The sequence below is a fragment of the Prionailurus viverrinus genome, chromosome C1, assembly GCF_022837055.1.
Source record: "Prionailurus viverrinus isolate Anna chromosome C1, UM_Priviv_1.0, whole genome shotgun sequence".
Classification (NCBI taxonomy): Eukaryota; Metazoa; Chordata; class Mammalia; order Carnivora; family Felidae; genus Prionailurus; species Prionailurus viverrinus.
Genome location: NC_062568.1, coordinates 81,428,894 through 81,454,779, shown reverse-complemented (window position 1 = coordinate 81,454,779; position 25,886 = coordinate 81,428,894). Strand labels below are relative to the sequence as shown.

Sequence of the window (25,886 nt, the reverse complement as noted above, 5' to 3'; positions counted from 1 at the left end):
TTCCAAGCCTTTTTTCCTTCTTAGATGGGATATGGTAGAGATTAGGCATCATTTACATTTTTCAGATTCCAAATTATGAAAAAACACACATTCATACTGGTGTTTTCATTGGTGTCTCTTAACCTCTCTATAAGGCATAAGGTCTATTCAGGAGTCATGCACCAGCAGAGAAACAATTAAAATATCACATCTTCCCCCGCTTCCACCCCTAAAAATGTTCCTTGGCTCAAAAAGGAACTAGGTTCTCGGCAATTTGAACCTAAAATGCTTCTTCAGCTTTTCTTAGACTCTGGCCATCTCAAAATGCAACTGAAGACAAAATTGTCCCGTAAGATTAATTTTTGGTGATTGAACTCACATCTTAAAAACTAAGCTGTTTCACTTCCTTATGAAAAAACAAATTTCTTGAAGATAGATTTCCATTCCATGTTTGTAATCCCTGAAGCACCTAATCTTTGGTATGTATTGTGGGGAATGAATGAGAATGTCTTACGTCCCCACAAAGGCAAGATATGACTCTGACTGGCAGCATGCGTAGTGGAGAAAATGCCTAGATGTGCAGGGGTCAAAATACCCAACTTTTCCTTCCTGCCCTGCCAGCCGACCGGCTGTGTCACCTTTGACGAGTTAATCAATCTCTCTGAACTTAAGTTTTCATCCTTATAAAATGATGACACAAATGTTCTTCTTTGAGAACAGGCTGTTTTGAACATCAAGGGAGATGAAATAGAATATTGTATAACCTGATTAGTACATTTCAAATGAAAGTTATTGTTATTTTGAAGACGTGTGTTGCTGTTTTCCTCATTGGAATCCTTAATTCTCATTTCCCAGTGCTGGGGATGGAAATGATAACTTAAGTCAACTGTCTTTGTATGTGGTCTTTTATCTTAACTTTTGTAAGTAGAGCTTTTTTCACTAAAAATTACGTGTATAAACACAACTGTATCATTTTTCTCTTCCTTCTTTTTTAGCTGAAAGGTAACATACTTGCAGAAAAGTGCCCAAATCACAGATGAAGAAGCCCACGGAAACAGCATCATAACCTTGGAACAGCACCCGGGGCCCCTCACACCTTTTCCAACCTGCTACCTAATTCTCCCTGCCTGAAGGAAACCAGGATCCTGGATACCAGGATCCACCCCTATTTAACTTACTTTCCCATGATGTCATGCCAAAACGGAGTGGGATCAGAGTGCCCACTGAGCCATGTGACATAGCAAGCTGCTCATGGTCTCTCGGCTTCAATTTGCATCTTTAAAAATAAGGAGGTTGAACTTTCAAGGTTTTTTTTTTTTTCCATCTTGAGATTAAATGTTGACATTTAAAGAGTCTTCTAAAGGACACTATTTATCTAACTTCAACACCTTCTGTGGTTTGTTAGCTCAGGTGGAACTTCTCAGAAGCCATGTTCTAAACGAGAGGTGGTCAATTAACTTTATCCTCTACCACGAGCACAAACAGACCCTGAACCGCATGGACCATATTGTGAATGTGGTTCCAGGAGGAGTGGGGGACAGAGAACTGATGCCTGGAGGGAATGGTCTCCTGCAGCACTGGGGGGCTTGCTGCAAAGCATTCTCCTCCGCTTGGTGTGCTGGGCAACATCACACCACAAGAGCAGAAAATTCTTTATAGTTTGATTGTTCTAAGCCATGATTCAGGTTTGGGACAAATATGGACTCCTGTCATTTGGCAACTAAAGGACTGTTTGATGAGCAAAATGGAAGACTTCACTAGTAGGATTCAAGTCTCCTTTTGCCTTAGTGATACACTATCCAGAAGGAACCTATAGCTGTACGACTTCTGTCCTCAGAAGCTGAATGAGATGAGGAAGAATGAATTAGGATGATTTCCCCCAGAAGTCAAAACAGTAGGCGTTGCCTCCAGTCTTGTGACACGTGCTCTGCCATGGGCTGCGTTTCCTATAGTTCTAAGAGCCTCCTAGCTTGAGGGATTTATTTAGATGCTTTTATTCTCTAACCTTTCTTGAATGATTTCTTCGAAGAGAAAGATTTGGTTTTTCTAGCAGCCAAACAGGTGAGTGAATGACAATCAACTTTTCAACAGGCGCAGAAACTCGACACTATGCCCCTGAATCGAAAGTGTACAAATCTCTAGGGTTCAGGGGACATATTACCCCAGTACTTCTTGTTCTAGGCTTGAACCAGGACGCACATCTTTCTCTATGATCCAAAGTGAAAATTTCCCCAAGATACACATGTAGTGAGGTGAGAGCTCAAGTCTCTTTTCCTGGAGAGCCACGTGGCCCCCAAGGACAGTAAGAACTTGATTGTTCCCAATCGTGGTGGCTCCAAGCACATTCTGAGTTCATGGTTATGGATGCCCAGGACAGAGGCATGGTGAGCCGCCAGTTCACAATATAGTATTGCCACATCTTGATCCAACTGTAAGAGAGGTGGGAGACACATTTTCTCCTCTGGACTGTTGTGGAATGTGCCTTTCAGCTCCTCCTGCAGAAGAAACCCATATTCAGCTGGGGACGGGCATGGTCTCCCGGGCAGCTTTGTTGCACGAGGAGAATACTTTCTGCTTACCTTTGAGAAAATTGCTTAAATACAATTACGCTCCCAACCAGCATTACCCCCACCTCCTCCGATGTCAAACAAGAAACCCAACCCCCAAATCTAAACACCAGACAAGTAGCTTGAAAAATGAAAATAAATGTTCAAATCCAAAAGCCGTGTGCTTCTGTGATTGAAAATCTTTTTCTTAGCGAGTAGGAGTTGCTTTCATCATTGCTGGTCATATGTTTTTGTTTTTCATTTCTGGTGGAGAAGTTTTCTAGGGTATTTTTCAAACTTTCCAGCTTAGCAAAGCGTTGGCTAAAATTGAAAAGAGAACTAGGCGTTGGGTCGGAGGCAGCGTTAGGTTTGTTCTGGTGAGGGGTGGGGGGGGGCAGGTTGCTGACACAGCGAAAATAAGACAAAACATTTGAAACTTCTGGCTTTGTACTTCTCAAATGCCTCTTTTAGAAATCGCTTAAGTCGTTATTAACATCCACCACCCACCTTCCCTTTTTGGTCCTGACATTGGGTAATAATAGATAATGTTGACATATGTTCCCTGCTGGTCAGAAATACTATACTTCTGTGAAAGGTAACATTTTCAAGCTATGACAAAATGTATTTTACTTGGACAGAACATTAGTTATTGGACTAATCTCAGAATGTGGGCTGTGGGGTAAAAGTTTTAACATTTTCGTTGTGGGAGAAAGTTTCTTGGAAGAGTAAAAGCATCAGTATGGGGTGTCTTTAGCTTTCACCATTTCTAGAGGTACTGGCTCCATGTCAAACTCTTATGTCCTTAGGAATGTAAAGGAAACATTCCCAGTATGTATGAAAAACATCTGTCCACGGACACAGCAACTTTTAAAAATGATTATACCCAACTTTACTGCAGTATGGATTATGGAATCAAAAAATATTTTTCACTGTGTACCAAAGAATTCTGTTTTACGGGCCAGTTTTAAAGCTTTTAACTGCATGAGACATATGCTGCAGTTCTGTCGTTTGTTCTCCATGTGATGTACTATGAAATGTGTGTGTGAGAGAGAGAATGAGAGGATGCGAGAGAGAGAGAGAGAGAGAGAGAGAGAGAGAGGAGAAAAGCATGCAAATTCTTCTGATGAAATGTGGTCCTCAAAAGTACTTTTGAAACTAATTTAGGGGATGAGTAAGGAAATGCCCCAGCTGGCTCCCATGCTACTGAAGTCTGAACAGCCCTTTGCAAAACTGGAAAAACTGATTTTGTTTTGAAGGCTCACACAGACTTTTGTGTTGTGGAAATTGGACAGAGTTTTTATTGAATCTGGTCCTTTGTGTTTTATGACAGTCTGAATGGGTGTTAAGATTCCACGAATAAATCTCTTGCCGTTTCTGAAATTTCTGATATAAACACGGGCTCCGTCAATTTGTTCTCTGCACAAATGTCTTTTCGAATGTTAACAAACATGGCGCATTGACGGGTGGGCTGGCCAATGGGACAGCAGTCTGCCTTACTTGGTAGGACATATTGGTACGATTTTTCTCTAGTTTCTCAGTGCTGGGGCCATTGAGAAGTAACAGCTGCTGGTAGGTAACATGGTGGTGGTAGAGAATGAGGACTTCATGACAAAAGAGAGGTTAGACTGCTGGGGGAAGTGGTGTTAATGGCCTTCAATTGAAAGTCTGGCCAAGACACCACATCAAGGGGATTGTGGTTTGACCCTCAGGAAATGAATTAGTTATCTTCTTCAGGACCTCAGGTGAATCGCCTAGAGGAATGTAGGTAGTGAAGGCAAGAATATATTTTAAAAATGTAGTCTTCCTATATTCAGCATCAATTTGTGATTTTTGAATGTCCTTTAAACTCAAATGTCAAATGGATAATGCCTAAAATTAGTTTCCAAGTGAATACTGTAATTTAAAGCAGGCAAGCAAGCAAAAAAAAAAAGGAAAGAAAGTCTCCATTTTTATAATAAAAATTAGGTCATGCTCTATATAAACACTTTTGAAGAAGAATCACGATTGGTTTTTTCAGGACCTATTATGTTCCACAATTAATGGTAACGAAAAATTACGTATTGTATAATTTGAAGTTTTCTAATATATGACTGTCATTATAGCTATCATTCTGAACCTAGTATTGGGTTTTCATTTTGAAACACAAGTCCAAGTCTCAGTGGCCTAAATCTTATTCTTCAGATATTTAATGCCCAGACTAGGGATGCGATGGCTCCTTTTTCTTGCATCAATAAGAATTTATTATGTGGTTAAACTGCCAAATAGCATCCAACTCTTTACTTAGTTTGTGCATAATTGCCCTTCTAGGGTGGTTATCGGGTATATGGAGCCATTCCCTGACCATATTCTCTCCTACACACTGCCCTTCCTGGAGACTTGGTAAAGGATCTGAGTAGTCATTTTGGTGGAATTTACATTCATGATAAAATCAGCGCACTAATGGGGAAGCTTCGTGGGAGATTTTAATACACTGTGTTATTGGCATGACAAATTGGGCCAGTTACTTGATGTGCTTCTCTTTGTGGGCCAAATTCTGCCCTGTATTCCTTACTTGAGATTCCCACTGAAGTAGTAATTACCGAGTGGAAGAATACTAAAAATGTTCAGCCAAATGCTGTTCTAAGTTGCTATCATGTAACTCCCAATGAAGTTAATTACGACTTAGTAAGAACCAGTGCTACAGCATCTTAAGGGCTTTGGAATTCTGTGATCTGCCATCCAAGACACAAGGCCAACAGTCTGCCTTTAAATATCTCATTTTAAGAGGTGGATTGACTCTGTTGAAGGTAGACATGGTTGTGCTGTCACTACATATGTAACGGGATTTAAAAAGTAGAATTTAACATCTTTGAACCCAAGAAGTTTGATCTTTTTTGCAGCTTCCCTCTTTGGGGGAGGGTTTGTTTTATAGAAACTTTAATTCTCTCTTGCGTCAGAATCCATTGGTATGAGTTACCTCCTATCCCATTTCCCCAACATCCCTTAACTGTAATAATATGTAATTTTTATTTCCATTAATTGTAAAACATTTGCTTAAGTCATCACTGCTTAGCTATTATTTCCTGGAGCTAAACCATTATCTTCCTTAAATACAGATGTTTATATTATGCATAATATAATTCCTGTCATAAGAATTCATTATAACTTTTCAAAATAGTTTGGTTCTCATTTAGCATATGTCTCAGTTTAGCCTTTTATTATTTTTTAATGGGAAAATAAGGGCCCTGTGACCCATTGAATTGGTAGGCTTTTGTCAGTGTGCAAATGGGGTAGAAGGGGCAGGCCATTGGCCATGGATTTGGTGTGAGCGGAATATACTGCTATTAGTACCATTTACTGGATTGTCGCAGATTGAGATTCTTCTGAAAGTTGGTATGTGGAGCTTGCCAGCCTTTGGGATCCACCAGTTTTTGCCTGAGACTAATGGTCCAGGCAGTTTCTTGAGGTATGTATTAGGAAGCAGGCAGCTCAGGGAAGGCGGTGGAGAGTGACTAGTTATAGATCCTGTGGGAACTCCAAAGTGATACTGGATTCACATTAAAGGCCTTTCTAGGTGAGAGCTGGAGAACAACCAACTCATCCTTAGAGAAGACTGGGCTTGACAAGAACCGATTTTACCTGTCTTCGGGGTTGCCAGCGTTCAAAGCTTTCTATATGTTGCTAACAAAGCTATCAGGGCATGAGGGGCATTGAGAATTCAATTTCAAAGTTATAAATATGGGATGTTAGGCTAGAAGAAATGCCCTTCTTTCCTCCCTCTTTGTTCTTTCTCTCCCGTCTTCCCATCCATCCTCTCTTACTCCCTCCTTTTTCTTTCTGTACATAAGCATTTGTTGAATTCCTAGTATTTGGCAGGCATCGCAGCCACCACTGGGTATAAACAAGAAGAGTCATGGTTCCTGTTCAGGAAGAATTCACATTCGGGGCACCTGGGTGGCTCAGTCGGTTGAGCGTCCGACTTTGGCTCAGGTCATGATCGCACAGTTCGTGAGTTCGAGCCCCGTGTCAGGCTCTGTGCTGACGGCTCGGAGCCTGGAGCCTGCTTCACGTTCTGTGTCTCCCTCTCTCTCTGCTCCTCCCCTGCTCACACGTTGTCTCTCTCTCAAAAACAAATAAAAATTTAAAACAATTAAAAAAAAAAAGAAGGATTCACATTCCAGTTGGGATGATATTTGAGAAAAGCAACAATTATAGAACGTATCTTACATATGAGAACATTAAGAAGGCATACCCAGGGTGTGCCATTGAAAGGATTATGTTGTAATCCTTTGTAAGTAAACAAAAATAATGTTGAAATATAGAGCCAGTGCAGTGAAGACCAGCAAAGTTTTGATTTTGCCTGGGATAAATATTTATTGCCTCCAAAAAAATCAAATAATTTCAGATTAGCTTTTCTTCCCCCTCAATTGTATGGTGCCCCTTCTAGATGGTGCCATGAGCACATGATGTCCTGACCCAGGTTGGACTTTCAAAGATTTCCAAGAGTAGATGATAGTTGAGTTGAATCTTGAAGAGGTTGGAGTTATGTAAATTGTAATGAATTTGGTAAGGTACCCTGGCTGGGAGCAGGAGAGAAAGCAGGATTTTGGGGGTGGTGTGTGTTATGAGTAGGCCAAGTCTCTGTGAAAATGCATTGAGAAATGGTGCCCATGGTTTGGAGCACAGAGTTGGTGGAGAACAAAGTGGAGATTTGTGGGAATTAGGACCCATAATGACATATCGAGGAGTTTGGATGCCATCTAAGAGAAATGAGGAAACACTGAAAAATTCGAGTAATTAAACAACAGATTCATATGTTAGAATAAATTACTCATTGGATGGTGTTGAAGAGACTTGGAGATGGGGTTAATGGGGTTAAGGCAGTTGGGAGGCTATTGTAACACTCCTGACCAATAACAGGAGACCTAAGCAGATATTTTGATGGTTAAATCACCAGGACATATGCAAATTTCAATAATAGGAATGAGAAAGGGGAAAGCTCTCAGAATGACACTCATTTTTTCTGGCTTTTTGATTGGGTGGACAGTGATTTTAAAATTAGAATTAAAAACATACCCATAAGGAGAAATGTATTCTGTTTTTAAAAAAATTTTTTTTAATGTTAATTCACTTTTGAGAGATGGAGAGAGACAGAGCATGAGTGGGGCGGGGGGAGGCAGAGAGAGAGGGAGACACAGCATGTGAAGCAGGCTCCAGGCTCTCAGCTGTCAACACAGAACCCGATGCAGGGCTCGAACTCACGTACTGCGAGATCATGACCCAGGCTGAAGTCGGACACCTAACTGACTGAGCCACCCAGGTGCCCCCGATGTATTCTGTTTTATGCACCTTGTACTTGATGTCTTTCTGAGACATCGAGAGGAGAGCTCTGTTGGTTTAGCCTAAAGAAAAAAAAAAACAAAAAACAAAAACCTATACCTCAGACCCAGAAAGTTTGGGTTGAAAGAAGATGTAAGGGCTAATTCTGCTCCATATTAAGGGATTTGAACCTCTTTTGTCCTCTATTTCACTTATTCACATTTGACTTATTTATTCAGAGTTTGCAAATCTCTACTAATATATGTGGTTTGCATCTTAGCTAGCATGAATCTCTATTGATTATAGAATATTCTTTATCAGCCACCAACACTGAGCCTCACGTTGAGCTGAACCAGTCTTTATTTCAGTGGCAATGGTCCAAATTCTCTGCTTTCAGGTAAATACAGAGAAATGTTGCTGTTGCCCATCACCTATGGCCTGGTAGGTGGCAGGATAAATGGGGGTGAGGCCAATTGTGGAAGTTGGGTCAACAGCAAATGATTACCTTCTTTTTTTTCTAATTTTTAAAACAGTTTTTATTTATTTATTTTGAGAGCGAGAGAGAGAACAAGCTTGGGAGGGGCAGAGAGAGAGGGAGAGAGAGAATCCCAAGCAGACTCTGCACTCTCAGCACAGAGCCTGATGCGGGGCTCAAACTCACGAACCTTGAGATCATGACCTGAGCCGAAATCAAGAGTCGGATGTGTAACCAACTGAGCCACCCAGGCACCCTGCAAATGATTACCTTCATTCCAATGTAGGTCCAGCTCTGTATAATCTGCATATGCTGGCCTAGATAGATATTTTATTGACCCAAGAATACGAGCTTGGAAACAGGCAAACAGACCCGTTGTTAGATGAGGGGTGCTTAGCTGGGGTCCATGATCTGCCAGAGCCAGACTCACTTATAGGAAATGGTTAGGTACATGCCTCTTGTGATCAGTTCAGGTTTGGAGTCCCAACTTGACCCCTCCACAGCTGTTAAAAAAAACTTTCTGCAATTACATTTCCTTGTAAGAAAACCAGGGATGATAATTTCTACCTTATAAGGTTGTTGCCAGGACAAAATGACACAGTGCATAACACAGTATCTTGCACAAAGTTGTTAAACGGTTGCTTTTTTAAAAACTAGATTTTATTTTTTAGGGCAATTTTATATTTACAGCAAAATTGAGTAGAAAGTAGAGTTCCTATATATTCATTGCCCCTACACCATCACAGTCTTCTCTACTATCAACATCCTATACCAGAGTGGTACATTTGTTACAACCAATTAACCTCCAATGACACATCATTATCACCCTAAATCCATAGTTTATGCTAGGGTTCACTCTTGGTGTTGTACATTCCATGGTTTGGACATATGTATAATGACATGTATCCAACGTGTTAGTACACGGAGTATAGTTTCACTCCCCTTAACGTCCCCTGTGCTCTGCCAGTTCATTCTTCCCTCCCCTCTGGCCCCTGGCAACCACTGATCTTTTTACTGTTTCCATAGTTTTTCTTTTTCCAGAATGTCACACGCTTGGAATCATACAGTATGTAGACTTTTAGACTGGCTTCTTTCACTTAGTAATATGCATTTTAGTTTTCTCCACGTCTTTCATGGTGTAGTAGCTCATTTCTTTTTGGCACCAAATAACATTCTATTATTTGGATGTATCACAGTTTACCTATTTATCTACTGAAGGACATCTTGGTTGCTTCCAAGTTTGGCATTTATGACTAAAGATGCTGCAAATATCCTTGTGCCATTTTTGTGTGTGTGTGGACATAGGTTTTCAGCTCATTTGGGTGAAGAGCAAGGAGTGCAATTGCTGGACCATTTTCCCCTTGTGTTTTACAACCCTTTCTAATCATCCTTTCCTCTGCAGACATTCCTGATACAGCCCATCCTGCTCAGAGAAGTCTATCCTCTTGTTCTTTCATTTTCTCTTTCCTCGTCCAGGTGCCAGGGCCATACTCACTGTTCACCGCTGCCCAAAGTCTCCATTAGTATCCAGTCTCCCAGAGGAGGATTCTACACTGAACACTTTCTATCCTTTACTCTCCACCCAACTCACTTTCTGTCCTGGATCCTGTTTTCTGTAGTTCCGGATCTTAGGGAACTGAGAAATAAATTCTTCCTAAGGAATTGATGGTTGGTATTGTTATTCCTACAAAATACGATACTTACATTTCGATAGGTCAGAATTTTCAGGGCAACACTTTCAATGAGGTGGAAAGGTTGGAGTGGAGATGTGGGCCACCTGGTCTACCAGTAATGGAGATATTTTTGGGTTTGGAAGCTTTATGGACTGCTGAGAAAGCTCAGTTTGTGATTGATTGTTTCCTTTGTCTTGAGTAAGAACCACACCTGTGAATTTTCATCCTTCTGCAGCTACTAAGACTTTGTTAAGCCTCAGGAAAGCGATAAATTTACTTTACCTCAGTTACTCTTTCAGCAAAATGGGAATGGCTTTAGACTTGCTGGCTAAGAATTGTATGTAGATTGATTCTTTTATTTTCCCTTTGTTTAAGGCAACTGGAAGATGGAATGGGCTAAGTGTTCTGAATTTATTAGATTTAAAGTACAAAATATCACTGCATAATGATAGATCAGATTTTTCAAGAAATCCCTTTGGGGAAGTTAAACTCCCATTTATACAGTGAAAGTAATATTTGTCTTGCCTCTTCATGTTATTTTGTAAAATCTACCTTAAAATAACACAAATCAGCAAAGCCTTCTTCCTTAAGAAGAACTTTTTAAAGGGAGTGAAAACATAGTTGTAACATCGCTTTTTGTGTGGCATGTGAAAAGAAAATCCTGGAAACACATGTTTATTTTTTTCAGTTCCTGACCACTGTGTTTGGAAAAACTGCCAAGTGTGACTTAAAACTTGCAAATACAGTAACTTGCTTTGAAATTTGGACCCATAATGTCTTAGGCTGTTTTTTGTAGAAAAGGAATTGTTATGTTAACTTTGACTTCTTCTGATCACTTTGGCTTTCTTGAAATCAGTTGCATGCAGATTAACAGAACAGATTCCAATGAATGAATACACTAAATGTAACTGACAGTCCTTAATATACAAATACTGAACGTAGGACATTATCAATTCTCCAAAGAAGTACCCTTTATGCTTTTTTACAAGCGCTTAAGAACAGATTTTTAAAAGGACATTGAAAACTTGCCAGACCTTCTTTGTATTTTGAAAGCCCACATCAAGAAGGGGTAGTAAATAGTTGTTTGAATATAGGAAAAAGGAAACTATTAGCATTGTTGTTTTTAAAGATAAAAAGACATCCCAAGGAAAAGCTTCATAATCTTTGAAATATGAATATGTTGTTTAATCAGTTTGAAAAAAATGACATTAAAACTTACACATCTGTATAAGTAGACAAAATAGCTCATTACTTGCTAATTAAAGAAAGGTAACTGGCTGTTTTATTGAGGGCATATGTCAAGACAACCATTTCTACTTACATCACTTGGTAAGTTGCAGGCAGAGTGAGATGGACGTTGGGTTTGAAAACAAATATAGTCTAAATTCATCTAAATATATTGTGTTTGTTTTTCAAAACACAGTAACCAATATTTAAACTTTTCTTTTACAGCTACTCATTTTAATCTCATAGAAACTGACCAGTTAAGTCTTAACATTTAATTTTTTTTTCATTTGCTTTGCAGACAAACAGCCCTGCTGCACATTTTTGACCAGCACGAAAATATAAAAATATTTGTAAAATTGTCTGTGATCCAATAATGGCACGGTATGCTGAATTTCTAAAGCCTGAGGGACTGCTGATTTGTCAGTTTTCTCTGTGTAACAAGAACAAAGTTTAAAAAATAACATTTCATATTTCCTAAAGATTTTGATATGTATTATTCAAGTTTAACAGTGGCCGATACAGCAGGTGTTATTATTACACAGATGAGGAAAGAAGATAGATAAATTAAGAATGGAGGTAGAGATTCATTTTCTCTCTCTCCCAGTTCCTGCTGCCTTTAATAAGCAACCAACAACCATACTCATATATCAAAACCATCACTTCTGTCCTCTCTTGGAAGAATTCAGAATGAGGAAGCTGCCCTGTTTCTTCATACTACTGGCACCTAATAGGAAGGAAGAAGGATTTATTTGTCTGATTGCCAATATGACAAGTCTGATAACCATTGGTCCACATATCTGTGGTGGGGTTAATGTTCTAAGGATTATTTCCTAGGTGCTACTGAAATTTTTAAATGTGTGTGGATCACCTAGGCATCTTATGAAAATAATGATTTCAATTCAGTAGGTCTAGTGTGGGGGTTAACTTTGCATTTCTAAGAAGCTTCCAGGGGTGATGCTGCTGGTCCAAGGATTGAACTCCGAATAGTGACATCCAAAAATGTCTTGTCTCCCTTGGCTAGAGCCGCCCCTGTGGATATACCATGTTCTCACCTTTTCCTCCATGTGGGAAGGGTCTACGATTTTCCAGGTTTTCTGCCTGTCATCAGTGAGTGAATTTAATTCAGGGGTCAATTGATAGAGAAGATATAGAGTCACCATTTTGCCTTGGATAGAAGCAGGATTCTCCATTTTTTTAATTGGTTCACAGCTGGGAGAGATGGGGATCATGATCAGGTCAGCAGGACATTTTCCAAGAATCTGTTTTCGTGCCTTTGGGAGTTTGCATTCCAGAGAGACACAAATAGTAAACAAATAAAATGTATGATATATTGGGCTCCTGGGTGGCTCAGTTGGTTAAGCATCTGACTCTTGATTTTGGCTTAGGTCCTGATCTCACGGTTTGTGAGTTCGAGCCCCTTGTTGGGCTCTTCGCTGAAAGCGCAAGGCCTGCTTGGGATTCTCTCTCCCTCTCTCTCTGCCCCTCCCCCACTCATGTTCTTTCTTTCTCTCTCTTTAAACAAACAAACAAACAAACAAACAAACTTAAACAAAATATATGGTACGTCATTGGGTGGTTTCAGTTTTTTGATAGGTGGTCAGAAAAACTGACTGAACAAGGGACAGCAGAAGATTAAGACGATGAGGTCAAAAGGGACTCATTTAGGGCCTGATGAATGGCAGGTGCTGAGAAATAATCTTTCCCCTTCCCTCTACACACCTGAAGGGGTGGCCTGTATTTGTCCCTTGTATTCAGGGCTGGGAAGAGTGTTTCCCTGTTGGTGGGTGCCTGTGTGTGTTGTGTCTCCTAAGTGATATTTTGGCAGTCTAGTGGCATTTGGGAAATAGTCAGCTGGGACTTTACCAGGTCCGCTGGCCTCTTCGCTCCTGTATGTCACGGGCACTTTCCATAGGAGTCTGTCACTAGTGACTGATGATTATCCTCCAAGGGAAATTCACTCTTCACTAAATAATTAAAGGGAAAAATCCAGGAAGGTTTACCATTACACAGGTTAGGAAAAAACTTCCAGTTCCTTTATTGATCTACCTCTTCTGGGCTCCTTAGGCTCTCCAAGTAGACAGAATGAGTTCTAAAGATTCATGGATGAGTAATTTGATGATGTGAATAGCACAGTGCCTGGTGTGTGGAATAATTATTTTTTGAATAAATAAGAGTGGATGATTGCCTGTTAAATAGGCATTATCTATTGAGTGAGGCACGTAAGCTTCCTCTCTTATTCTGGACTAGCCTAGCTAAAGACACTGTTTTGGGAAACATGGTAGTGGTGATGGTGGGAAGTATGTTTCTAGTTTAAATGAGTGACATGAAGTTGTTGTTTTGATCATCACTTACCAGCTTTGGTTTATTAGTATGTATAACTTGGTCTTAAGTGAAGACTCTATTCCAGTTTTTTATAATTGCAGAGTAAATTAGACTTGCCCCACTCACATGTGAGTTTCACAGAGGTCATCAACTAGTCACCAAAGAACTTATTTGAAAACCACTGTAATAGCTATTTGTTTTAGGATTGACTCTTAGCTATTTGAATATGTCTTTCACTTTGTTTTCATTATAAATGTATTACACATATTTCTAGGTCAACATTAAAATAATCTACAACTAACTGAGCTAATTGGGCACTCTGACATACAATGTCCTAAAATGGACGTGCTCTAAATTTGTTGTTCCAACTGAAATTCTGTTGACTCCCTCTTTGGTTTCTTCATCTGTAAACTGGGCACTGTGTTTTATTCCTACAGAGGAGGCTGTGACCATCAATTAGGTATTTGTTGTAAAGAGCTTTGATAGCTTGCAAGAATGACCTTTTATAAAAACAGGATACATTGTATTTGTCCTTACAGTATTTTCTTGATTTTAATTATAACTCATCTTTTTCCCAACCATAGAAAAAGAACGGAAAAGGGAAAATGTGAGTACAGAAAGTGGCACTGATTTCCATCACATAAAGAGATTCTACAAAGCTCTTGAGGCAAGTCCGCACCACAGCATAGGCTGATCCTGGGTGGGTCTGGTGTTAAATTTAAATGCTGCCTTGAAGTCAGATAGCAGGGACTCCTTTAGAGTACTGACTTAGGGCTGAAAAACAAAATCCACAGTTGGTGTGTATTATTATGTATTTGTAAACTTAAAAATTCATAGTTTGTCATGATTAGAAGAGCCTTTTTAGATCTTCTACTTTAACTTCATCCTTTTACAGATGAGGAAATGGAGATTCAAAAGTTTTTATAACTTGCCCCAAACTATAGAGAGAGAATTGGTCTCCTGATCTCAGATCTATGGGCTTCCATTTGCATATGACCAAGTCTTAGGATACTATATGCATCATTTTCAAAAGATGTAAAAATATTGTGATGAATCCTAGTACACCAAACTGAGACTTAGGGATCTATTTCACTGGGGCATGTAACCATGACTTGTTTGATCTAAGCTTCTTTAAGTTAATTTCTGTCTATGTTATCAGTGGTTAGGGCACATATCTCCCTTGGTGTTCTTGGGTTTCAGAAGTGGACTCTGATTACCTTAAATGGAAATAAAGAAAAATAAATACATACATCAATAAAGTAAGGATGTTATTAGAATTATCCTACAGAAGAAGAGGCCAAGTAATCAGGGCTCAGAATGCCCTAGACCAGCATAGCTACAGAAATTCAAGTAAGAGAACCTAATGGAGAGTCTGCTCCTAGCCCTGTGGTAGACAATGCAGCTCCAAGCATTGCTTGTACATCTTACCATCCCAGGAAACCTACATGTTTCAGGGTCAGAGGATCTGATTTGTCTATCTTGGATAACATGCCCACACCTTGGCTGGGCATGTGGTGGGTGGGTTGGGAGTACATAGAACATTTTGATAAATAGATTGCTAAGCCTGGATGTATAAGGAAGGAGTAGTTCCCAAAGGAGGAAAAAGTGAGCAGCTGTTACCAAAAAGGGAGGCATAGATTCAGGGCAACAGAAACATATACATGTCCTGGAATCCATTTCATACCTTAGATAGGAAAGAATGCCACATGTACACATTCTTACTTTATAAAATAATTTTTTATATTTATTTATTTAAACTTTATTTATTTTGAGAGAGAGTGAGAGAGTGAGGGAGTGTGCAAGTGAGGGAGGAGCAGAGAAGGAGAGACAGAATCCTAAGCAGACTCCATGCTGATAGTGTGGACAAGCTTCCCCTGATGTGGGATTCAAACTTATTGTGGTGAGATCATGACCTGAGCTGAAATCCAGGGTCAGAAGCTTAACCGACTGAGCCACCGAGGTGCCCCTGTAAAATAAATTAGAAAAAAAAAAGTCAGATGCTGACATTCAGTCTTAGTTGATACTTCTCACTTTATTCATTTATCTAATTCTGATTACATGTAGATTTTCATATTCCATTCAAACCAACTACAGCAAATATCATAACAATTACAAGGATTTTGTTCAGCTTGGTTATAAACATTCATTCACTTGGTCACTTCATTATTCAACACAGATTTATAATAGAATTTGAAAATACAGGATTCAATTTCTGACACTAAGTTGGCAGGAGGGAGAAGCTGAGTTTTTTTTTTTTATTAAAATATTTTACACAACAGACTAAACTAGTGGCTTTTAAAGCAGCAACTTAAAGGTGCCTAGAAGTTCCCAGTGGTCTTTGTAGACAGTGGGTAGATAGCCAACTGGTTGGGGTCCAATTCCTCTCTTCCCCTACCTCTCCTTACCTGCTATTGTCTTTTTTTCACCCAGTCCTCTCCATTTACTTCAACTGGAAGAGTTTAAATCTTATTTGTTTGGTATCTGAGAAAGATTTCCTTTTATGAAAAAAGAGAAAGTTTTAAACTTAGTAAACAACATGTTACTGTGTTACCATGTTAACTGTTAGCATACTTATTAGATTTATTAAATAAGTATCTTTCTAGTCCTAACCCCAGATAATAGGGAACATGTCTCTGTATTCATGGGAAGCTCATCTTCTTAATTAAAAAAAAACACATTTTGAACCTATCTATCTGCAATTAAATAAATAGAGAATGTTCACTGTAGATGAGGCTAGAGATTATTCCCTCTGAGGGAATATTAAGACAGATAAAAGACAGCTCTTTTGCTTAACTTAGTTGGAAAGACAGACCAAACCTATAAAATAATAAAAACTCAACAGAATAACTGGTTTTAGCAGCCAGCACCAAATAATCATACACTGGATCACCTTGTCTCCATCTGGAGGGAGTTGTAGGAGAGTTCCTGTATCACCAGCCCAGGCAGAAGGGGCCTTTTGATGATGGAATGTTATGTTTGGGTTTAAAGTTCTATGAGTCTAGGGGCACCTGGGTGGCTCAGTTGGTTAAACGTCCAACTCTTGATTTCAGCTCAGGTCATGATTTCATGGTTTGGGAGATTGAGCCCCAAATCCAGCCTTCAGTCAGTCTCTGCTCTGGGTATGGAGCCCACTTAAACATTCTCTCTCTATCTCCCTCTGCCCTTCTCCACTTGCTCTCTCTCTCTCTCTCAAAAAAAAGTTCATGAGTCTCAAAATGTTTAAAAGTATATCAGAAAGTCCTTTTCTGTTATAGATTATTTCTGCATCTCCAAATTGTCCAAGTTCTTAAGTGGCTTTTGGATTTGTGGGTAAATACAAAAACAATATTTAAAATAATCTCATATTCCCTCTCTGCCTTTAATCTGACATTTCCAGGTCTGAAATGAAAAGCAAAGTTACATAATTGTGTTCCTGTATATGGAGGGTGAAATGTTTTTATTTGGGCTGTCAAGAGGAAACAATGTTAAATTGTTAAAATAGAAATGAAAACTGCACAGAAAATTGGAGATTTTGTAGCTACAGATATTACTTTGAGTTTGATCGCTGTCGTCTGCTGGGTGAAGTCTGACTTTATGGTTGTCCGTTATGTGTGCGTTTGAAAGCTTGGTTCTGTCCTCCCTTCATTTGAAACATTCCTAAAGGCATTTTCCAGTGAAATCCCACCCAGTGAATTGACTCACATCAGAAGAATTCCAGAAACAAGAACAATTGTGCCCTTTCTGTCATTGATGTAATGGTGTTTTTCAGCATACTTTACTAGTCATGAGCGATATTTTGGCAGGCAGCTGAAATAACCCTAGATATCTAATTGCATTACTGACTTCCACCTTCCAAAGGGTACCTCAGGGGAAGAGACATTATTTTAGGAACATTCTTTATTTTTTAACTGGAGGATATTATCTGTTAACAAAATGGCAGATTAAAAAACAGACTTTTTAGGTTTTTTGCTTTGTTTTGTTTTTGATCCTGTTTTTGAGTTTTTTAATGTTTAGTTACTTTTGAGGGGGGTGAAAGGGGTAGAGACACAGAATCTGAAGCAGGCGCCAGGCTCTAAGTTGTCAGCACAGAGCCCGATGTGAGGCTTGAACTCACGGAGTGCAAGATCATGACCCGAGCCAAAGTGGATGCTTAACTGACTGAGCTACCCAGGTGCCCCTGTTTTTTGTTTTTTATTTGTTTATTTTTTTAGTGTGTCTGAGGAATACAACATATATTCAAAACACCCAAGTTCCTTAAAATAGATTGGCATAGAGCATTTTGAGAATTCCTGGGCTTATCCTTTTATGACAGTTTAAAATTGTGGGAGTATTGAAATGTTTACCAACTAAAGTGGCAGCATTGTCTTAAAGATAAAAGTTTACAATTCTACACCTTACTTTTATGTGAAAATTTTTCTAGAAATTATGCCTTCCTAAAAATTGAAAGATACTCTTAATTTTGCTTAGTTTTGTTTCATTCCATATTAAATACACTTTGTAAAAGTTTCTATTTTGCATGTTTTGTAGATCTCTTGAGGAACATTAAAAAGTTTTTTTTTTAATGTTTGTTTATCTTTTGAGAGAGAGAGAGAGAGAGCACAAGTGAGGAAGGGGCAGAGAGAGGGGGAGATACAGAATCTGAAGCAGGCTCCAGGCTCTGAACTGTCAGCACAGAGCCTGATGTGGGGCTCGATTCACAAACTGCGAGATCATGACCTGAGCCAAAAGTCTGACACTCAACCCACTGAGCCACCCAGTTGCCCCTTGAGGAACATTTTTTGATCTAGGATTTTCTTTTAGACCAGATAATTTGAAACTGAATGTCTTATGTTATAAAGACTCTGTATGTTCTGTATAGTTTGCTTAGTTTCACTTCTCAGGTAAAAATAGTCTTTCTTTTGAGTTGGCAATTTGATAAGCTTTATACTTGTTTGAAACTGAGGTGGGTTTGTAAAGCAGATTGTTTTACTTAAAGTAACCTGTGTACCCTCTTCTACCTGGTATCTGGAAGAATTGCCAAGAGAGTCCCCAACATTTCATTCAGGGGAAGAGTGTATCAAACTGTTAGTTTTATTTTTTAATTTATTTTTTAATTTATTTTTTAGGGAGAGAGAGTGTGAGCCAGGGAGAGGGGCACAGGGAGAAAAAGGGAGAGAGAGAGAGAGAGAGAGGGAGAGAGAGAGAGAATCCCAAATAGACTCTACACTCAGCGTGGAGCCTGACACGGGGCTTAATCTCACAACTCTGGGCTCACGACCTGAGCCAAAATCGAATCCGATGCTTAACCGACTGAGCTACCAAGGTGCCCTAAACTGTTAGTGGTTTGTTTTTTGTTTTCCTTTTTTTTTTTTTGAAGTCAAATTTAGTTTTTTCATAGTTCTAATGTTTTCTTCATTTATCAAGAAATCAACTCTAGTGGTGCCTGGCTGGCTCAGTCGGTAAGACATGTGACTCTTGATCTCGGGGTTGTGAGTTCAAGCCCCATGTTGGTGTAGAGGTTACTTAAAAAAGAAAAGAAAGAAAGAAATCAATTCTAGTCTCCTGGCCTCATGTTTTGTGCTAGTTTTAGGTTACGATTTAGTTTAAATTTTAGTTTAAAATTCTTTTCTGAAAGAATTTTTTCTTTTCTTATAATTATGGTGTAATTACAATTGATTAAAATAGTAAAGATCACTATTTTTTTGGTCAGTGTTTAAGACAAAGTATTTTATGTATTTTCTCAACAATAAGAAACTGAAATATTTACCCTAGAGAGAGGCAGTGAAGATCTGAACAAGAGTTAAAAGATAATAATCATCTGAATGGTAATTACCATCAGGAATGCTAAACTACATGAAAATAATCCTTGGCTTCCACCAAAAGTAAAGTGACCCACAAGCTCACCCATGGTGGGTCATTATCAACTGTTTTTAATGGAGCATAGTGCTTAAAAGCAGATGCTATGGAGGTAGAAAATTCTGGATCAAATTTCACACTGCCCAGACTGATCATTTGATACTGAAATAGCTATTTCATCTCTTAAAAACCTCAGTTTCCTCATCTGTGACATATTACAATGATACTTACAGTATGGCAGATCAAAATGGTACGTGTAGCACCTAATTCAAATCAGAGCTTGTGAAGACTGTATGTATGCTACTTTCAGTCAGAAGTTGCTATAGTCTGGATGTTTGTGCCCTCCACAATTTATATACTGAAATCCTAACTCCCAGTGTGAGGGTATTAGGAGGTAGGGTTTGGTGAGGTGATTACGTCATGAGAGCAGAGCCCTCAGGGATGGGATTAGTGCCCTCATAAAAGAGACCCCGCAGAGCTCCCTCACCCCTTGTACCCTGTGAGGAAGTCTACAACCTAGAGGTGGTCCCTCACCTGATTATGCTGGCACCCTGATCTCAGACTTCTCCAGAACTGGGACAAATGTCTACTATTTATATGCCACCCAGTCTGTGGCATTTTGTTACAGCAGCCCAAATGGATGAAGACCGAAATGATCACCATTAACATATTGGCAAATTCCATTCTATTTTTTTCTATGGATACGTTTTTTATCATTGGAAAAGTGGTCCTTGTAATGTGTATCTAGCTTTTAGATTTCAGTGTTCTCTTGTGAGAAATTTTGTTAGATGAGCTTTAAAAATCACAATTTAGAGACTAATATTCTATTATACAGAATAAGAATGTGACTTATTTAAATACTCCCCTATTATCAAATATTTAGGGTGTTTGCACTTTTTATTCATTATTAATAACATTTCCAAGAATATCCTTCTACCTGTATATTTAAAAGTGTAATGAATACACTAAAATATACAAATATTTTAAAAGAATTTGAGGTATTCTAAATGCTTTTCTGAAAACTTGTAGCAATTTACTGGCCCATCAGTATTGCCTTATAGATTTGTGAAGCCCAAATCAAGACTTTCTTTTTCATTTTGATCTATAATAAATGGGCAAATTCTCACTAATTTCCCCCATGGTTAACACACAGACAAAAATCTGTCCTAGCTCATTATGACGTTTGACTGCATATCTTGAATTACATTAAAGTTTCAATAGTTATAATTCATTTCTGAAGGAATTTTAAGTGGCAACAGAAAAAGAAAGGGATTAAGAGAGTTGTATTATTGGCTATAAGAACTATATGGACTTAACTAACAATGGCTAATCATTACAAGGAACACAAGAGGCAGGCAAAAAGTTCTTGTGTTTTCTGCCCTCATTTCAAAGGGGAAAGATAATGAGGAGAAGAGACTGGAGCATAATTTGCCCAACTGCTTGGTCCTTCATGTGGGGCATGTCTCCTTTGCATCATTATCCAAAACTAGCTTTTCAGCCAAAATATGTTTACTGGATGTCAGGTTTAGTGGAAATGTGGCCAGTGGAATTTATGTGAGAGGAGAACATCACACATGTGGCCCGAGTCTAGGATTCAGTCATTCATTCTTTAAATATTTATTGAGGACCAACTGGGTGCTGGGCCCCATTCTAAGCATATCAGTGAGCTAAAGAGATAAAAACTCTTGCCCTTTTGGAACTTGTCCTTCTGTAGGAGAAGACAATAATAACATAAGAAATCCATTTTATAGTACATTTGGAAGTAATCAGTGCAACGAAGTGAAATAAGGCAGAGAATGGGGTAGCTTGGGTGGGAGTGGATGTTAACATTTTTAAATGGGTAGTTAGGAAAGGTTTCCCTGATCAGATGACTCCTGAGCCAAACTTGAAGGAGGTGAAGAAATGAGCCATGCAGATGCCTGGGGCAAGCACCAATAGGGGTCTAGGCATGTCTGGTCCATTGGAAAATTGGCTCTATGAAAGTATTTGTGAAGAGGGTCCAAGATATGTCAGACAGAACAGATCCTGACAGAGAACAGAAAGCTGTATGCATGAGAAACTTGACTCAAGAACCACTGAAGATGAGAAGAAGAAAGATCCTACATGGCAGTTCATGCTTAAACTTGGTTCTGAATATGTTTAGAAAGAATTTTGCTGCCCAAGTACCACTGAGTTAACACAGAGTGTATCACAATAGGGGACGACCCATTTCCCATCCTCCACAGACCTTGAAGCAGAAAGGACTATGCCCCTTAGGGTGCAGGGTGAGAAGCAGCAGTCACCACTATGGTATGATATCCCCCTCAGGGAACTTGGCCCCTAGCAGTGGGTTCTTGAATTGCAGATGCTGGTGGGGCTTGTTCTATCTTGTGGGATAAAGAACAATACTAGTGAAAAGTACTTTCTGCATCAAGAAAGCTAGAGGAGCTAAATGGTCAGGATGGCAAGAATTGTAAGTTAGAGACAGAATATGGCAAAGTGTGGTAGGCATACAAGTAATGGAGTACAAAAGAAAGAGATCCCTTGGGAACTTCTAGGTGTGTGTGTGTGTGTGTGTGTGTGTGTGTGTGTTTGTGCGTGCGCCCGTGCATGTGCATGTGCGTGTGTGTGTGTGTGTGTACGTGCACACACACACACACTTTACAGGAGATCTAGGTCTGTGAGAGTAACTTATGTATGAAATTTATTTTTTCCAAGTTTTTATTTAAATTCTAACTAGTTAACATACAGTGTAATATTAGTTTCAGGTGTAGAATTCAGTGATTCATCATTTACACACAACACCCAGTGCTCATCACAAAAAGTGCCCTCCTTAATGCCCATCATCTGTTTAGCCCATCCCCCCACCCACCTCCCTTCCGGTAACTATCAGCTTATTCTCTATAATTAAGAGTCTGTTTATTGATTTGCTTCTCCTTTTTTCCCCTATATTCATTTGTTCTGTTTCTTAAATTCCACATATTAGTGAAATCATATGGTATTTGTCTTTCTCAGACTGACTTCATTTAGCATAATACTCTCTAGCTCCAACCACGTTGCAAATGGCAAGATTTTATTCATTTTGCTGGCTGAGTAATATTCCATTACCATATATTCCATACCTATCTCACATCGCCTTTATCCATTCATCAGTTCATGGACATTTGGGCTCTTTCCATAATTTAGCTATTGTTGACTGAAATTTATTTTAACATAATTTGCCCACACAGGCAAACCTGTAAATTACTGAATATTAGTATTGAACCAAAGTTTTGCCATAAATAGTTTCTCATTAATTTTTTTCCTTCTTTAGGTCAATTATACCAAAGATCAACAGTCAAAACCAGTACTAATCTCTAGCAAGGAAGTGTGACTAGCACCACAAATCTGTAATTTAGCAAACTCACCTAGAAAAAACTGAATGTAAATGACTGAAACTCTTCTGTTATTTTTACCTGGTCATTTCAAGGCCAAACCAGCAAGAGAGATTTAGATAAGATACAAAGGCTTTTATTATTCACACCTTAGGGAGCAGTATAAACATCAGCGTATTTGGTGCCCTAAACCCTCCATTCTTACTGTGCTACCCTAAGGGATCCAGGTGATGCCCACATGTGTAGCTAAGTTGTATTACAGGATAGAAATACTGCACTTAGAAAATCTGAAAGTTGTATACTGAGAAACCAACCTGCTGGCCCATTACTTGGGACGAGGATATCGTCTCTATGTTCCATGAGTGTTCACTACACAAATATCCTGGTGCAGATAATCAGGAACAAAAGAAGTCAGTGTTTCTGCTTGCAAGATAGGCAGAAAATGAGAGACCCACAGAGAAATGTTTCCCAACAACATTAGCACCGGTTTCATGGAAATAAGCCAAAAACTGGAAAACAAACCTTACACCTCTTTTTTGAGTCTACATCATTCCTGAAAGAAACCCTGTCACTACTAATTCATTCTCAAATTGCCATGACCTTCATATTGCTAGCCATATCTTCTGGGGCAGTGTGGCCTTCTCTTTTGTGCTATTGAGGGACAGCCCCCTGTGGGCATGTAACCAATGCTCTTCAGGCATGTTAGGTGAGTATCTTGTAGAGACTGGTCTCTCTCTCATTATTTCCTTGATACACGCTGTTTCATGTTCTGCAGAACCTATGGCATTTGGTCCTCAATAGGCAGATCTAGCTATCTGGTTATCTAGCGTCGTGGGATGGAGTCTGAGATGGAGAAGAGATTGTTGGAAGGGAAGCATGACACAATGGCCAAATCATAAACCATAACTCCATTAAGTCCTATTTTCGTATTGAATAGGCAATGAAATTGTATTACCTGTCTCTTACAGTGGGAAGAAAAATCAATATGGGCTGTTTCTTCATGTGATGAATGTTCTTCTCCATCGTCCCTGCTGTCGCCCCCCGCAACATTTAACATTAGCATGATAAGAAACATTGCAAAGTGTGGGATGGGCCTGTGTCTTCAGAAGGTGATTTCTCATATCAGTCAGTGAGTATAGTTTTTAAAACAGCATTTGTCATTATGGCTAAAAATGTCGGTAATCAGGAGGGAGTAGAGCAACATTAAATTATTGAACAAAGATTTCTTCTACCTCCCTGTAGGATATCTAGAAATAGCAGTCAAGTGTGTATAATATAATAGAAAAAGTGCTAGAACTGGAATTCACTTCAGCTCCACATGGATGAGTTATGCGGTCTTGATGAAACTTAACATCTCTGACTTTCAGATGTTGATATTTTGAATGGGGAGGATAATCTTTATTCCGTTCTCCTCATAGGTTCATAATAATTATTAAAATGAACAATGTACTATAAGCATATGAAGATGCTTCAGTAATCAAGTCTGATGTAATTGTGAAATGGTATTCCAATTATGGCAATATTTAAAGCAAAGTAGAATCTGTTCATAATATAGACATTGAAGAATGAGATCAGTATTCCTGCGAGTTTCATTTTTTTGCAACATAGGGAAAATAGTATGATTGATAACAAGATCAAATCCATATAAGAATGAATGACATTCTAGAATATGTTAGGGTAATCTAAGTAACACCTTTCCAACATTGTTCTCATTTTTCACTATCATTTTTCTTAGTTGTTCAATCTCCATATATAACCAAGTGGTGACCAAACTGCTTATTCAAGTTTCCTGGAGTCCTCTACCTTCTTCATCTCAAACTCCTGTGATAACATCACCCTTAATTTATGATTCTAGTCATAATGCTGGTGTCTTCTCTTTTTGACAACTGAGAAATTTAATAGGAATCAACAAATAAACTGGGGGTGGGTAGTAGAGAAAAGGGCTTTGTCTCTACATGTGACTAGAGCAATTCAAGCAAATCATGACCTACGAAGCAACCTACAATATCTGCTTTTGTTTTAATAAAACATGGATCCACAGTGATTCCATGGAAATAAGCCACCAACAGTGGGAATCAATGTGCACAAGTACTAGCTTTTTTTTTTTTTTAACTAATTCACTCACCGCTAACTTATGTAAGTTCTCATCTTGAAACTGATGATGGCTGACACAGAAATATTTCTAGGATCAAAACTGAAAGCAGGTAGATGCTGTGGTTGTGATACTAAGAATATCAAGTCTGCCTGAACTGAATACATGTTGAGGTTGCTGAGATTTGGTTCATTGAACAACTGGGTGACAGACATATAGTTCAGATATGACTGCGCACTTGGAATTTCTTTCAGCAACTTAATAGATGCTGTGTGTGTGTGTGTGTGTGTGCGCGCGTGTGCATGTGTGCATGTGTGCGTGTGCGTGTTTGCAGGACTACTACCCAGCAGTTTAAAACCCAGTTAGTTTAAGAGTCAGGTGTTTGTTCTTTTCTTGGATATCGGGAACCAGCGGTCTCGTTGGAGTGGTATCAGCTGCATTGGAGGGAAAAACAGAGAGTGACAAGAAAGGTAAAAGGAAGCTGAGTGAAGAAGCTTGGTTGAGTCCCATTTCTTGGATAAACTTAGGTTAGTCAAGCATTCCAGAGTATCTGCTTGCTAATACTCAACTTGGGCAGGTCTGAGTCACCCTTTTGGATATTATATAATGCCTAGACTAAGTATTCTTTTTTTAAAATAGATTTTTAAAGTTTTAATACAGTGAAATCAGTGCCAGGGTCATTTTAGCTCCTTTATTGCCAACCTGGGGGGCAGAGGCTGCTTCAGTTTCACTGCCCTTTCTTTGGCTGTGATGACCAAGATATCAAAGTATCTGCTGCATCGAACTTTAGACTTCACATTATCCTTATTTTTCTTGACCTTGATAGTGTTGGCATCGCTTCTTCTGGCTTTGAGCAGAAGGTCCTTGATTTCGTCAGTTTTGTGAGGCATGGCTATGGGGAGCACAGGAGAGCATGTGCCTGGCGCAGTGAGCTGCAAGGCTGGGGTAGACAAAGTATTCTTGAGATCACCAACTTTCCTGAGCAATGGAAGATCATGGTGGAATATGTGAATGGTTTAAGTTGGTAGCTCTCAAATTTTAGCATGTGACAGAATCATCTAGTGAACCTTTAAAACAGATTGCTTGGCCCTATTCCCAGAGTTTCTG

General features: G+C 39.1%; 1 protein-coding gene and 1 long non-coding RNA gene across 3 annotated transcripts in view; one reads left to right on the top strand and one right to left on the bottom strand.

The window, feature by feature from the left end:
* The window catches only part of LOC125173471 (uncharacterized), a 40,183-nt gene extending 36,278 nt beyond the window's left edge, over positions 1 to 3,905 (top strand). For both annotated transcript variants that reach the window (XR_007155039.1, XR_007155040.1), the window contains one exon: positions 975 to 3,905. This is a non-coding gene — a long non-coding RNA (uncharacterized LOC125173471). The remainder of the gene's footprint in view (positions 1 to 974) is intronic.
* A 21,551-nt stretch (positions 3,906 to 25,456) lies between these two features.
* Positions 25,457 to 25,669, bottom strand: LOC125173697 (60S ribosomal protein L38-like). Its single transcript, XM_047873148.1, has one exon. It carries the CDS (start codon positions 25,667 to 25,669, stop codon positions 25,457 to 25,459), a length of 213 nt encoding a protein of 70 aa, XP_047729104.1.
* Between the last annotated feature and the right edge of the window lie 217 nt (positions 25,670 to 25,886).